The following is a 16,354-nucleotide window of genomic DNA, read 5'->3' as shown; positions in this document are numbered from 1 at the left end:
CCCAGGAAACACTGCCTAGTCGAACCCAAAAGAACTTTCCGGAGAATATGAAGGCTCCCCAACACTGCAGCTTTCTGCATTACCCAGATTGTCAGAAGGGCTGTGCTCCCGGTGGAGAACCCAGGCACTCTCCTGATCTGCGCCAAGAGATCTGGATGTACCAAACCTAGGGCACCGAGAACAATGGGGAGCCTGACGACAGTGTACTGGAGATGCAAACGAAACATTTGAAAGGCGAGGTCTGCATGTTTATCACGCTTTTCCTGAATCTTGCCAATCACATTGCTGTCAAAAGGGACAGAAAATTCAATGATATAAATAATTTCATTGGCTTTATCAAAAAGAACAAGATCAGGTTTGTTAGCTGGAATTCGTCTCAGGCTGTCATAGCCACAGGCATGGCGGGGACGATAGTAAAAGCAGCGAGCCATTATTATTTGTATTATAGGATATTTATATGGCGCACATATCTATGCGACCATTGCTTGCTCAAGGCTCTGGTATTTGTTTCCCTCGATCAGCGTCACATCGTATAATAAAAAAAGCCAACGCCCTAGACGGACTGAAGTCAGTTCTTAATGGCAGTGCAAGTATCTCATTATATGCCGACTGAAACTGCAGTTCCGTGTGATGTGTGTCCGTTAGTTGTGTATTATTTGAAAACGACTTTCTGAGATAGATATTAAACGGTGTACTAGAATACTCGGAAGTATAAGCAGATGTCGACTGAACGTTGTACATATCATGCTTTAAGTCGTCAATATTTTCAGAACTGAAACCCTTTTTGACATCGATATGGGGAAGCGGAGTATTTACTCAGCAGTTGTCCTGTTCGCGTCCTTTGCAACAATGCTCTTTGGACCAAGCATCGTGTATGCAAGCGGAGTAATCCATGTAGCGTTGCTAGAAGGATTCCAGGAGGATGTGGCAATGACAGCATGGGTTGGATCTCTATTTTCCTGCATGTTTGCTCTCACAGGTAAAAAAATGAATAACGAGGGCGAATGTCTGAAAGTACTGCTGTCAGTGTCAGTTACCAGTGTTTGCATGTTTGCATGTTTACAAGGAAATATCAGATCTTGAAATAAGAAGGGAAGTTGCTAAAAGTACTTATGTCGGTTTCATTCAGCACTGTTTGCGCTCACAGGTAAGGAACTGACGGAACCTAAATAAAGAGTTCGAGTATCTAAAAATATGTCTTTCAGTACCACTTCCCAATGTCTCTATGTTCGGAAGGAACTGGCGAAACCTGAAATGAGAAGGGAAGTTGCTGAAAGTATTAAAGGCAGTTTCAATGACAAATACTTGCATGATATCTTGCATGTCAGTTTCATTGACCAATGCTGATGGGTTGCTGTGATGGTATTTGTACATATTTCCTTACTATTCCAGGACCAGTTGCCAGCATGGTCATCAACAAGTTTGACTGCAGAACGTGTGTCGTGATATCAGGAGTCTTGATGATGGTTGGGTTCTCAGCCAGCTGTTTTGTGACTGAAATAAGGACATTGTTTGTAACCTATGCCTTAATTGCAGGTATGTGAAGTACGTGAGTCCTGGGTTCTAACTGGGACACTCCAATGTCGCTCATTCTCAATCCTGTACCACAGGTGTCCGGCCAATGTAAATTTGATCGTTTTCTTGTTTACGTTAAACGAGTGATACATAATGAAAACATTATCAAAATCTGTAATGTGGACACCTTTGATATATCCCTTCATGGACAAAATCTTATATTTTAGTTTGATGGTGAGGTAACTAACAGCTAGTAATAACGACAACTCCAATGTCAAATTAAGTTCAAGAAAACTGAAAGGCAGTAAAATAGAGAGTCTATTTTGAAACACTTCGGAACATTGTTTATTGTATGAATAATCAATCCTGCTAAATATTAATCAATGGGCAGAGAAATGACATTCTCTGAGTTTGAGAATTGTTGAATATATTCTTTTGGGAGACGTGCCTTTCCAGAAGGCGCACACAAACACCTTTCAGTGTGACGCGTGACAGTAGAAGATGTCTGCTTTAGGAGAGCCCATGGAACGTCTGCTTGGGAGTATTTACTTGAAAAAAGTGACAATGACAAAGAGAGACTCCCTAGTAACATGCCGGTAAAGGTTGGGTCACCCTTTAATTTTCCATGCATTCTGTACTTGAAAAAATACGTACAATAATGGCATGAGAACGACTTTGATGTGCTGTCGTTCATATTTCAGGTCTTGGCACAGGTTTGGCACAAACAGGAAGTTTCGTCATCATTGGCTATTACTTCCCTGTAAAAACAGGTCTGGTCACAGGAATATCTGTCTCAGGAATTGGATTTGGCATTTTCATACACCCCCCACTCTTGCAGTATCTGACTGAAACATATGGAGTCCACGGTGCCTTCCTTATCACTGGTGGAATAACACTTCATGTATGCATTGCGGGAATGCTCATGCGTCCATCCAACATAGAGCACAAGAGAAAGCAACGGGTTGGAAATGAACTACCCGCTAGGAGAAATATAGCATCAATATGTCGGGATGTAACGAGTGTCTACCGTGTTTTAAGTAATGTATCTTTTATATTCTTTCTATGCAGTCTCTTGTGCTTTTCAATTGCTATAGCAACAGCATATCTCTTTCTTCCGGATTTCTTCTTAAAACAGGGATCAACATTCCAGGAGGGTGCCTTTGTTATATCAACCTCAGGCCTGGGAAGTATTGTCTCTCGGATTCTAACTGGATTTTCACTGAGTGACGAGAGGATTCCAGGTGCCACAATATATGCCTCTCTTAATGGTTTGATGGCAATTTTTACGTTCATGCTGCCACTGTTCAGCACATCTTCATTTCTGAGAATACTTTATGGCTTTATTCTTGGATTGTATACTGGAGGGACATGGGTTCTCCTCAATACTCTGACACTTGAAATTCTTGGAATTCAAGACTTCGCCACAGGTGTCGGTGCAGCTTTATTTTCCTGTGGAGTTGGCTATCTTACTGGTCCTCCTATTGCAGGTACGTACACATACACGAGTGAGAGGCTTACAATTATACGACGTAACACAATTATACGACAATGTTCAATATTTCTGAAAGGTGTCAAGACACAAAGGGATATCATTTATGTTTGGATGTATATTTCTGAATGATCAAAGAGGAGGAGAATCTTAAGAGAAATATAATAGTGTACAGCCTAGGAATAATCTTCGTTGTGGACACGTCAACATCTTCCGACAACAAGACAGAAATACTCTTCATTAATATGAAGTCGAGTTGCAATTACTGATTTTGGGAAAGGAGTATCTGTTAAAGGGGTTTCCACAGTGTTAGTCACGTGTGATGACAAGACCTTCTAAACTTATGCTGTATTCTTGCAACTTCTTGCACGAGTGAGTGAATGAGTTTAGTTTTACGCCGCACTCAGAAATATTCCAGCAATATGGCGGCAGTCTGGACCAGACAATCCAACAACATGAGCATCGATTTGCGCAATTGGGAACCGATGACGTGTCAACCAAGTCAGCGAGCCTGACCACCCGATCCCGTTAGTCGCCTCTTACGACAAGCATACTCGCCTTTTATGGAAAGCATGGGTTGCTGAAGGCCTATTCTACCCCGGGACCTTCACGGGTCACTTCTTGCACGAACGCATCGCTGCATAATAAATGTCCTGAAGTAAGAGTAAGATGTACCTCTTGTTGCTCATGACTCTGTCGTCGACATACTACGTTGGAATATTTAGCTTTAGTGAGTGAGTGAGTTTATATTTAACGTCACATCGGCAATATTTCAGCCATATCGTGACGAGAACATTTAACAATGAAAAGGACTATATCTACATTATAAAACCTGTCAACGAAGGACAGTAAAACAACCAGAATATCACAAATAGCATTAAGACTAGCATGGAAAGTTGAAACTGATATCACCATATGAACAATACAATATAAAACAGGCTATAGACCGCCAACAACTGGAGGTAGATCACCACACTAGGGACTATTTAGCTTTAAGACGAATGGAACAAAAACACAGGAAAGTTTGGTAGTTGAGTACTAGGATATCATTTTTTGCAACATTGTCTCAGTAACATTATCTCTGTTTACATTTCAGGTGCCATAGTAGAATCAAGCGGGTCATACTACAGCGCCTTCCTCCTTTCTGGTATGTCAGGGGAACTATTCCTAGTTGATAAGTAATTTATTTTGGCTCAGTGCATGATCAGTTAAATGTTCATTGCTTTGGATTGAATTACTGAGAACGGAAAAGCGTGGGCTTCTATGTTAGAGTTTCAAAAACGATGTGCTCTTATACGTATGAGAGCCAGCAGAAAAGTACGTACATAAACTCTGTCATCATCAGGTGAGTATCCAGATTGAATATACTGTACATTACATGCGTTTCAGTGCCATAGGATGTTCGGTTGTTCTTCAACCACATACAGCTATATCCTTGCTTGATGGTAAATTTGCTTTTCAACAAAACGTACGTCAAACTCCTAGTTCTAGTTAATTTTCAAAGACGTACGAACTTTTTGTAGGTGCCATGTTTTTCTCGGCCGCGGTCTTTGAATTCCTGTCATCTCTCAGCAAGAGGACACAAGCAAGCACAAAAGACTCCCAGCTGACAGTACCTCTGAACGAAGATACTGAAGTATCACCAATACAAACATCAAAACCTGAAGTAGCACTAATACAAGCATCACAACCTGTGACTGAAACAAAACAAACATCCAGCGAGCATTGTGATCATGACAAATCTACGGCAGCAGTAATAGATGCGCTGATGCCAGCAATTGCATCAATAGAAAATTGTAGGGATGATTATGGTGAAGGGGATAACAAAGTAACCGATACAAACTACTGAAACAAAACACAAGTGAAGGCCGTCTTGTGAGGACACTGTAGCCAGTTACAGAAGTATGTCACAGATAGCAGTGTATGCTATTTGATCAAGCTTATATGCAGAATCCTGAAGACCGGTACACTGAAACGGGTAACAGGCGTGTTTCGTTGAGAAGGCAGTATGTTATTTTGATCATGTATATGTGAACTCATGACCATTTACTGAAGTGGGTAATATGGATATATCGCACGACGAACATGCTGTTCTGATGGTCGGTAAAGACCCGGATCAGAACTGGCATCCGGATCCGGATCAGAACTGGTACCCGGATCCGGATCAGAACAGGTCCTCAGTATCTTCATCAAGTCATTCCTGCCGTAAGAGGCATGTAACGGGATTGGCTGGTCACACTCGGTGATTTTGTAGATGAATGGTATCCCAAAGGCGTAGATCGATCCTCATACTGTTGATCAGTGTATTGTCTGGTCCACATTGGATTAATTACAGACCGCCGCCATATAGCTGGAATATTACTGAATGCGGCGCATAACTACACTCACCGTTTGGTGGTGTTGTTCAGTGTGACGATGGTCAGTACAACATAATCAAGTCACTGAGAATAAAATTTGTTATTTTGATTATATTGTTGTTGATTATATTGTTGTCTCATGACAACAGGTATACTGAAGCGGGAAAAAACAGTAGTACTACATGATTGCACATGCTCATGGGAAGTGACATAATCCCAGTTTCATTTGTCAGCAAAGACTGGCACTTTTACTATGAAACTCTACATATTAACTCATTGTCATTGAAACTATATACAGGTCCCTGTTCATAGCTCCCTAAACTGATAATGACAGCGCAGGTTTGTATTTTTTACCATGCAACTCAACATAGTGTTATAGCGTCTAAATCAGGACAGCCATCGTCAAAATATTTCTAAAGACGGTAAACTATGTAGCCATATGAGACGTATTTGTTGTTGTTCAATCTGCATTCTTAAGTATCATCACTAACGCAGTGTTCATTTACGAGATGTTAGAACATCATGTGTTAACCAATTTCCAGGTGTTATTGAGTATTTGAAGCACGGGAATACATTTGGAGCCGATGGCGTCAGCCGGAGGTTTCAAATGAAATATTCCCGTGCTTCAAATACTCAATAACACCAGGAAATTGGCCAACGCATGATGTTTATCGACAGTGTAAGCAAACACGTAAACCAAGAGGTTTTACTGTCTGCACTCGTTTACATCGAGTACGGGTACAGCTGTGAAGTGTCATCAGCTGGCCGTTTCAGCTGGTGTCCATGGTAGCATCTTGAGCCGCTCATTTGTGACGTCATTTTTCGTCACTTTACGTCACAATATGGTTTGAATGACGTCACCACTGTTGTTGACACAACAAAACAATTGTTTGCGATGTTTCTACAAGTCAATACGCAGCGAGTAGTCTTGCAGTTTTTCTGTTCATATTCTAACATCACCATCATATCAAATGTAAAAGAATGTGCCATTATTTCTCTCTCTATCCCTTGAGTCTATGGTTGTCCATTGTTGTGAATGTACATAGAACCGAAAGAAGAAATATTCACACCATTTTTGAAACTGGTAATGAGTTTAATTCACACACATGTATATAACATAATTATTGTCGGAAAGGATTCGAAATTGACATGTGTGATCATCAGTACTTCAGTACGAATTTCAGACAATTACACATCAAAATGATGACAGGCGGGGCGACAATGCGATCCGAAAGTCAATGACGTCAATGACTCCTTGAGCATTGACAACAGCGTTGCATCGTCTGCACATGGAGTGGATCAGATGGTAGACGAAGGCCAAAGGAACTTATTCTCAAACTCGGTGATGCGCGCGAGAGAGTTCAGATGCACTTGATGACCTTGATAGTACACTATTGAACCTCCTCTGAATCTCTAGATGAGCTTGACGATGTCGAACAGTGAGGATAAGACCCCGGTAGGGCCTGCGACATCGGTCTGACGTTTCTCTGCCTTAAAAACCGCCGCACTGTGATTGTCCTCTGGTGATTGCCTGTGGTTGTCCGTGCAATTTCTGTAGCGCTAATGAAACAGTCTGCCGATTTTGCCTCAACGTTGTCACAGGCGGTCTGTGAGGATCGTCGGCTGTGCTTCCATTGGCTTGCACTCGTTGCTGCAGGTGGTTTATTGTTAGAATACGAACAGAAAAAGAACAGCACATTGTCTTGCAGTCTGGACAGCATTCTGTCTTAGCTTAGTTCCACTGTTCCCTTGATAATCATGGCATGCCGCTACTGTCGGACAGTGAATGACTCGGTGCATGCTTTCTTCTAGGGATGACACGTCGGAATGCAAGTGCATAATTATTTTATAAAACGCACGAAAACCTCGTCCTATCATGACTTTAGCAGCTGCATTTTGACGACATGTACTTAGTATCAAATCAAATAATATATATCGGGGGTTGTAAAATGACAATGTGTGATATTCGCGTTAAAGGGAATAGGACTGATATATCGGTTGAGTCAGTCAAACTCACCATCACTTAACGTACAAAAGTTGTTGTTGATGTTTGGCCGTAAAGGCTGCAGATGTTAAACAGTCTTGTATCGCGATATATGAATTATATATTCATAATAAAGGCATCAACTGAATTCTGTGTGTCAAAACCAACCCAAACGGCTCTTGCGAATTAGGACCAGAAGGGGTTGTTGTGTTCCGTTTAAAAGATGATTGTGGCCACAGAAAGATTTTCATGTGCTGAAGTGGCTTTGTCTGTCACTTTCCCCACTGGAAAGCTCAGGTGAGTGAGTTTAGTTTTACGCCGCTTTTAGCAATATTCCAGCAATATCACGGCGGGGGACACCAGAAAATGAGCTTCGCACGTTATACCCTTGTGGGGAATCGAACGCGGGTCTTCGGCGTGACGAGCGAGCGCTTTAACCACTACACTACCCCACCGCCCCGGGAAGCTCAAGGGATGGGATGACGTTATTACCACCTACATGAGGGAGATGAGGATTGGAAGCAAGCAGAAAAATAACTGTGGAAAGGCTAATACTGAGAGTCTTTAATCAGGGTGGAAACTTCATTTGGCAGTTATGGAGACAGTTATGAAACTTCGACTTATTGTCTGTCGCCCGGCAGCCCGGCAGTTTAGGATGCCAATGAATTTTGAATGACAAATATGATCTAACACCCTGAAGAAGATTCGAGTCAGAGCCCACGCTCCGTGTATGAGGCGACAAATGGGATCAGGTAGTCAAGCTTGCTTTACCTTGGTTAATGAATGCCATGTCCAACTGTGCAGATCGATACTTCGCATGTCAGTCACTGAGTTGACTTATCCAGGCTTGACTACTTACAACTGAACAAATGACGAGTCTGTGTTAACCAACAAAAACAATTGTGATTAAGGTTGAGGTGCTTTTGAAAGGGATATAGTATCATAATACCTTGTTACGGATGAGAAATGACTGTGAATAAAAGCCTGTGAGTCCTCTGTAAACCAGCCAAATATCACACAAAGGTGTCTAGAATATTTGCTTATATATTGGATAAAGACAAAAACAAGATTACAATGACTGATCGTACCTACTATTAGCAGTATTACCTAAGAGGGCAAATATATCGGGGTTCATATTTTTCATACGGCGCCCTTGGGTAAAATATCACTTTGTCATGGTAACGTGACGCTATGAACAATGTCATCACATCACGGTTCTTCTGTGACGCTGCGTTCTACATCTGGCGACGCGGGGTAGCCAGCCCATGTTTAAAAGTAAATTTGAGTTTATTTCCTCAATTTAAGGACTTCGATAACTATCAGCATTATCTCATTTTACCGCACTAAGCTCCGATGCAATACAATTAGGTCGCTATTCTAACATATTAACACAATTTGTCACCAAAGTCTTGATCCTTGTAGATATGCTGGTTGGAGCTCGATGACAGCTGTTGAAAGTTCGATTTTGACAAGGTGGTCAGTCTTGAAACGTGAGCGTTAGCAGAGAGGTAAGCATAAATATAAAGTCGTCCCCGCCGTAAACATCAGCAACTGTTCCTTCCACACGTTACAATAGCGTGTGGTAACAAAGCTATGCCACACCACCATCTTATAATGCCACCCTGACACGTTCATCAATTTTGCTAAGGCGCTGATGCGCAACTCGTCGTGGCAATGCGTGTAATTTAGGTGGCCCGCTTGAATGCGTGAAGCCCAGTTAGCTCCGGTACGTTTCCTGCTTCCGCGTAAGTTACACACTTGGCACGTAATGCGTAACTGAAAATGGTGCTAAATGTCACGCACGACATAACAACAGATGCAAGTATTGTTGGTCCATAGTTTACGTCTAGTGTACAGCAGAGTATGCACGACACGCATAGTTTGAGCACGGCTAGGTAATGCCACTGTACCTTTGCACGAAGCAGTCGCGGTATCATTTGGCCCCGCTTTGTCCCACTTCACGCCACGCTATATAAACAGTAGGCACCGCCACCAGCTTCATTTATTGCTGTACACCTACAAGATGTTGAACACCAGAGAACAAGACTGCAGAAAAGACAAGGTGTCAATGTCTCGCAGGTGCAGCACTGTTACTTCTTGAAGACCAGCAAATACAGCAACGACAGACCAGCCCCAACTAGGAAAAAATAACCGTACGGACAGTGTGGGCATGTAGGGAATGGTTGACCAGATGACATCACCTCGGACTTCATGATCACTTATTGAAAAAAACCTCCGCAAGGAAGATCCAAGAGGCTACAGAAATTATCTCAAAATTTCAACGACTTGTGCCAAGACATGGTGAAGTTAACCCCTTATGTTTAGAAGAAGACCATATTCATGAGAGAACTGATTGAGGCGGGACTCTAGCTGGCAACGACACTTCGCTTCCTAGACACTGGCAATTCCTATGCAAGTCTAAAGTACAGCTTCAGTTGAAGCTTGCACAGTCCGCAAGTTCTTACTACAGGTTTGCAAAGCTACCATTGAGGTTTACAAGGACGATGTACTCAAGTGCCCAAACACTGGAGAGCCGTGGAAGGAGGTTGCTGAAGGTCTTAAATCCAGATGCACAACTGTCTGGGGGGTATGGACGGCAAATAGGTTGCTATGGGGAGGCCTGCCAATGCTGGAGCATTCTGCCATAATTATAAGGGCTCCCAGAGCGTTAGGTTCATGGTCCATGTAGGCCAAAATTATCTACAGCTGTAGGTTGTCACGTGCTCGTCGTGTGGTGAAGAATGCATTTGGAATCGTGTCTCGAGGTAATTATTTATACATTTATGAATATATAAACATAAATATCCGGATTGCTACAGTTGCACTTGCATTCCCTCTAGCGAACTAGATGTTGCATCTGTAAACATATGTTTACTACATAATCATAATCTGATGTCAGGTTCAGGCGTTTCTCTACTTCGATTCATTGGCGCCCAGAGACGATCAAAGTGATAACTATATGCGTCTGTGCTTTACACAACCTCGTCCTCAACAGATACTATCGTACTCTATCTGTTTTAGATTTAATTACTAGTTTTAAATATTTGTCTGTGATAATCTGGTTCTTTAACAGTCCTTCGTTGACAGGTTTTTATAATATTCATACACTCCATTTCTGTGTCAAATATGCTAATTCATTTACAACACAGAGCAGGTAAAGGGTACGATAGGTACCACAATATCGATGGATTCTTCAAAACAATAGTGGAGATACACACACTGAAGTGCAGAATTACCGACACAGTAGGTATGAGCAAGCAAAATTATATTCAGATAAACCAACCATTTGTAGGGCTTAAACATAAAACACTATGCCAATGCACTTTGCACGAAACATACCGTATGTACGAAAGCCCTATCTTAAACAATACCCCTTAAAGCTATACTGTTCGGTAAGATGTCTCTTACACATTTTGAAATAATCATACTACGTATACATTGTACAGCTATGTAAATACTTTGCTTAACAAGACATTAACTTCAGACTTTCATAGCCAGCCAGTGTCCAGCCAAATGTAATATATGAGTGCGGTGACCCCTAACATACTTCATCACTATATGGCTGAAATATGCCGATGTGACGTAAAGTTCAACTTAACTAACATTCTAATCAGTAACCTCCAAATACAGTAATACGTTTGAACGAATACTAAAAATTATGTACAAACAATAGCAATATAACTCTGTTTAAAAAGGAGACAACATATACACAGACGATACATGTATCAATACACACAAGTCCACGTGCATACATCACAGGTGATGCGATATAACTCTGTGTGTATGTTGTCTCCTTTTAAACTGAAGATATATGTATTAATACACAAAAGCCCACGTGCACAGGTGAGTAGTTGGCACAAGGTGTTTTATTTGATCACTGCAGAGATGCCAATTTAAACTTCAATCTGCTAGGACTTGTTGACGAACACTGGAATCGAAACTCCCGGCCAGGTGTAGGGTTGAAATCGTGGTCCCGAACATCCGATTAACAGTCACGAGATCCTGTTTTGACTGTGTCCTTCTGTCTCTTCTACACCGAAGGGCTGTGATTGCCAGTCAAGTTGTTATCCATGAGACTTGTTTTGCTGCCAGTCAAGTTGTCATCCATAAGACGTGTTTTGCATTACCGCACCAACTTCTAAATATCTTAGAAGACAATGAAAAGAACTGGATAGTGGAATCGAGCTTACCATTTCTTTCAGTTGTTTATTTTACCTACTCAAGCCAGTGCTTTGAAAAATTAAGTAAAATTGGAAATTTTAACTATACATTGTATATTTATATACTTATCCTATATCACGATTTGCACTTCTCTCTCTTGCTTCGACGCTGAGTGGAACGAATTAGAACTTTCCTGTAGGCCTCTCTTGTCCATATGCCCGTGTTCCTTAGGCTGCTCTCCTTACAGGACGGGTCCCTTAACCCATGCAGAGCATGCAGCATGCTCCCCTATCTACCCACGTGACTACCTCAGAGAGATCATTCTTTCTTGGAGTCCACGTCTAAATCTGTGTAGTGTGGAGGCTGGGTGGGCATACATCACGTGAGATAGGATAAGTATATAAATATACAATTTATAGTTAAAATTTCCAAATTTTTAAACTTATCCTACCTCACGATTTGCACTTATCCCACGGTTGGACGGCGGGTAGCAGATTACCCTATGTCTCAAAGCACTGACAGTATTACTATGTAGGCTAATGACAATCGTAGGTAGCAATGAACAAGAGAGGTCGCATCCAACTAGCATAGAACCTATACTAGTGGTGGGTTCTCCTGAACCCCTTGGCTTACTAGACGCCATCTCTCCCAAGGAGTGGGTACTCCTGAGCAATGTGGTGTTCGGCCGCAACCCTCGCAAATGCAAGGAGACGCAACTAGGCGAGTCATGTCACTTCGTTGCGATTTATCAGAGTACCCCCGTAATTAAAGTCTTATGACTAGTAATCGGGCCCATACCTGCTTCGAGACAGCCCCCCAGACCCCATCACAAAAAGGGGAAAAGGAAACTGAATCAGAAAGCTCACAAGTTTAACGTTCAGTACCAAAACAACACCACATGGCTTCCACTACTTACCACAGTAAGACCACAAAGGTGTGCTAAGGAACTTAGGAGCTATGAACGCTACGAAATCCGTAAAGGAAATCGGGAAGGACTCACTACACTGACGTGATTGCTCCGAGGAGTAGAGGTCAGCAAGCCAGATTCCTGTTCCGTGTTTGGATAAAGGGTCTGTCACAAAAGCAGTCTTTCAAATCTGGGTTGGTTGGAGAGAAACGAGGCGTTCTGCGTTGTTTCAATGAACTTTGCAGCTGAGATTTCTGCATTTTCAGTAATTCAACAGAGACCTGAAAATGAGTGTCCTGACGCACCTTGTATGAAACTTCTCCAATGTTACCACCAAAAAGCATATCTGAGGAAAAAGGCTGTCTAAACAATTCAGCCTTGAAGCGTTCATCCCAAGATGAAATGTTGAGGGGGGCTCTCCTGCGCACTGCAAGTACGTACCCGAAAAAATAGGATAATTGGTCTAGAATGACCTGAAACTGGTCTAAGACCAATGCCATGCATCCCCTGATATAAGCATCTTGGTCAGTATATGCGTGATCAACAGCTACAGCAACAGCATCCACTGCCGAAATAGCACAATTGATAAAGGGTAGTGTGCGACGAATGGTCATATCCATATGTGCCAATTCCCTATCTTCCACAAAGAAATGTGAAGCAGCGCGTTTGCCACATAGGGTAGAAATATCCTCGTCAACTGATGGAGATGAAGCCAACACAGAAAATCCATGGCCGTGAGCAATGGATTGCATAAACTTGGGTGAAGACAAACCATCCTTCACGCGTTTCAATTTCTTAAACGCATCATCTAATTGTTGAAGCTTTTCAACAATCCAGGCAAGTACATGCGAAGGTTCTACTAAATCAAAACTACCCTCTGGGGTAGAAATATCCGAATTATTTGGAGAGCGGGATGAGGGTTGATGAGATACACCAGTGGAAGACAGGTTACCAGTTGATGCAACTGGAACTGAACTTTGACGTAGTCGAAGGTTGACATTGATTCCAAGCTACTGTAATAGCCCGAAGCATTGTATTTAAATCTGGCCCTTGAGAGGAATCCTGATTAGGATTCCATGATTCAGGTAGAATTGTCGCCCCCGTCATATGATCCGAATCAGTTTGCCGTGAAGGAGAGAGACGGTCCCTGGAACTATACCGGCGTCTGGATGGGGAGCGAACTGGTCAAACGAACCGTAGCATGTTGAGTAGTCGGGGAGACAGAAGAATGGGATGACCTAACTCGATCTGGCGATCTGGATCGATTAGTAGAGCGAGTAGATGATCTTGAGCGAGCAGGTGAACCTGAACGCTGAAGTGATCCAGTCCGAGAAACAACCCCAGAACGCTGATGCGAATCACATAAGTGGCGTGAATCGGGATGAGCTGACGAATCAAATTGATGAAGCAAACCAGTTCGTGTACTTGAATCAATTCGATTCCATGACTCACTTTGTCTAGAAGCCGTGGTTCGAGAAACTGCCTCAGTATGATTAAGTGAAGCCGAACGGTGTACTGAACTGGTTTGGCGATATGAAACATCACGGAAAGCTGAACCAACCCGTTCACCCAAACCTGTACATGGTGAATTGAAAGGGCCATGTGAATTGATTGTATCTGGTGAATTGATTCGACCATGTGAACTGATTCGATGTGGTGAATTGATTCGGCCTGGTGAATCAGTTTGGCGACGTGAATCCAAACGGGAGGAAGTGCCGATACCACCATTTGAATCAATACGTGTTTTAGTATGATCAATAGAAACAGACTGACGACCAACGCCACTCTGCTGGGGTGAACATGACCGCTCAGTCGATCTACGAGATGGATTCGAGACAACCTGTCAGGCGATCTAGACCTACTAGAACTTGAACGTTCCGACGAAACAGATCGATGAATCGAACGTGATCGCCTTGAGAGAACTTGGAGAAACAGAATTATTTGGTAATGCAGGTGATGCAGATCGGTGAACCGAAGCGACTGTTGTCACGTTTTGAGACGAACCAGAGGCCCTAGAAACCAAGAGAGTAGACCGCAGATCGGGGGAGACAGTAGATACTAAAGGTTTATCCATAACAACTACCCTAGAGCCGGCCTGAGACGTTGAGCCAGGTGAAGAATGCGTCCCCAAAAGCTTCCGAACGTCTTCCGAAAGGTAAGAATCTGAAGAAGCGTCCAAAAAATCCTCCGCCTCGGAGAGCGGGGATTTCAAACGACGAGGGGTGAGGGTAGGACGATCCAGGCATGGTTTCTTGGTAGGAGTGGGGCCTAGGTCAGCAGATGCATTCCTATCTGCAATCCTACAAGCACAAACCCGCTTATCAGCCTTGAAATCTTCAGTTGATAAACCTGCACACTTCTCACAACGTTTCTCCCAAGAACATTGACCCACACACGATATGTGTGGGTCCAAAGTCGAAAAAATAGTTTTACACTGAGCGCAAAACTTACGCTTCTTGTTCGGAGGATCTGTTTTCCTCATAATGCAACACAACTCAAACTCTATACAAGAACTAAGATACGTCCACTCTGTCGTGCGACAAGAAGAAGAATGATCTCTCTGAGGTAGTCACGTGGGTAGATAGGGGAGCATGCTGCATGCTCTGCATGGGCTAAGGGACCCGTCCTGTAAGGAGAGCAGCCTAGGGAACACGGGCATATGGTCAAGAGAGGCCTACAGGAAAGTTCTAATTCGTTCCACTCAGCGTCGAAGCAAGAGAGAGAAGTGCAAATCGTGAGATAGGATAAGTTTAAAAATATGACTTCTCATAATATCATAAAAAAATGTTTATCCCATCTCTTTCTGTGGATCAAACATGTAGTGAATCAGTGTCCCCTACTGATTCTGGGAGGATCCATCGAAGACAAAATACGTGATGTCCTGAAAGAAATAATATTACAGTTATGAGCGTAACTGATAAAAATTCGAACATATTGTTGTGTTTGACAAAATTATTAAAATGTTTAAATACTTACTTTACCATAGGTCTTATGCATATTACCTCAAGTTTCGCTAAACGAGATCAAACAGTCGTTGATTCGCCATTCCCTTGAATGGATCCCTCATGTACTGACGAATATATAGGCGCGGAATTGACGTGATCTCTGTACCGCAAGCGTGGGCCATCCAAAAATCACTTTTACTTCAAGCGTCCTCGAGTGTTGTCTTATAATCTAACTGTGTTTATTGTTAATTTTTATCTTTTTAAATCCCAGTGGTTACAGGCCTAGTGGTTAAAGTGTTCACTCGTCATGCCAAAGACCCGGGTTCGACTCCCCACATAGAAATTACGTGTGAAGCCCAAATGGTTCGCTGTCCTTGTATCCCTGTATGAAGTCAGAAGTAGTCATTGCCTTCGCCAAGTAGAAGTGGTGACGCCAACCACAGGATGTCTGTAATCAAGACTCCTTCACCTCGCGGCCAGTCGAGGTAATGAGTCGGGATCAACCATTACAAGGGATAACTATTTTAAATCCCGAACTACGAAGGATCTTTTTAACAATAACATTTAATTATTGCATTTTTAAAAGAATTAGATTTGTTAAATGAATTGTAAATAGATAAACATATTCTATGATTGTATGATTGGAAGCTCGAATTAGTAATTAAGATTGTTCGTGGCTGTATCCTCGAGGGGGTTAAAGTGCAGTAGAATTATTGTCCTCCTGACAGGGTATGCAAGTCCCAAAACATTTCTAAGTACGTTTAGACTTTCCACCATTTTAATCGTAGAATATGTGTATTTTTATTTATGGCAAGGTATGTCTAAATTGCTAGCAGCTGGAGGATGATGTAAATCCAGCTGGAGCCCATGCAGGAAGCGAAAGTACCATAAGTCCCCATGGTCCCTAGTATGGTGATCTACCTTCAGTTGTTGGTAATCTATAGCCCATTTTCATACAGTCTTGTCTGAATTTGGAATCCAATTTTAGAGATGATA

The 16,354-nt window shown here is 42.4% G+C and overlaps 1 protein-coding gene across 1 annotated transcript; it reads left to right on the top strand.

The window, feature by feature from the left end:
* The first annotated feature begins 768 nt into the window (after nucleotides 1-768).
* On the top strand, nucleotides 769-5,470 carry LOC137282513 (monocarboxylate transporter 12-like). Its single transcript, XM_067814267.1, has 5 exons — nucleotides 769-979; nucleotides 1,393-1,536; nucleotides 2,217-3,002; nucleotides 4,101-4,151; nucleotides 4,528-5,470. The coding sequence occupies exons 1-5, from the start codon at nucleotides 796-798 to the stop codon at nucleotides 4,851-4,853; spliced, it is 1,491 nt and encodes a 496-aa protein (XP_067670368.1). The 5' UTR covers nucleotides 769-795; the 3' UTR covers nucleotides 4,854-5,470.
* The last annotated feature ends 10,884 nt before the right edge of the window (nucleotides 5,471-16,354 follow it).

This window comes from Haliotis asinina, chromosome 4, assembly GCF_037392515.1.
Source record: "Haliotis asinina isolate JCU_RB_2024 chromosome 4, JCU_Hal_asi_v2, whole genome shotgun sequence".
NCBI lineage: Eukaryota > Metazoa > Mollusca > Gastropoda > Lepetellida > Haliotidae > Haliotis > Haliotis asinina.
The sequence above is the reverse complement of the archived record's forward strand: the minus strand, read 5'-3'. Positions and strand labels throughout refer to the sequence as shown.

What these genes read in the sequence shown, in the direction of transcription:
- LOC137282513 (XM_067814267.1), top strand. Translation starts at nt 796, where the DNA reads ATGGGGAAGCGGAGTATTTACTCAGCAGTTGTCCTGTTCGCGTCCTTT. An exon ending in CTGCATGTTTGCTCTCACAG is followed by an intron (nt 980 to 1,392) that starts GTAAAAAAATGA and finishes TTACTATTCCAG; the next exon opens with GACCAGTTGCCAGCATGGTC. An exon ending in TACTGGTCCTCCTATTGCAG is followed by an intron (nt 3,003 to 4,100) that starts GTACGTACACAT and finishes TTTACATTTCAG; the next exon opens with GTGCCATAGTAGAATCAAGC.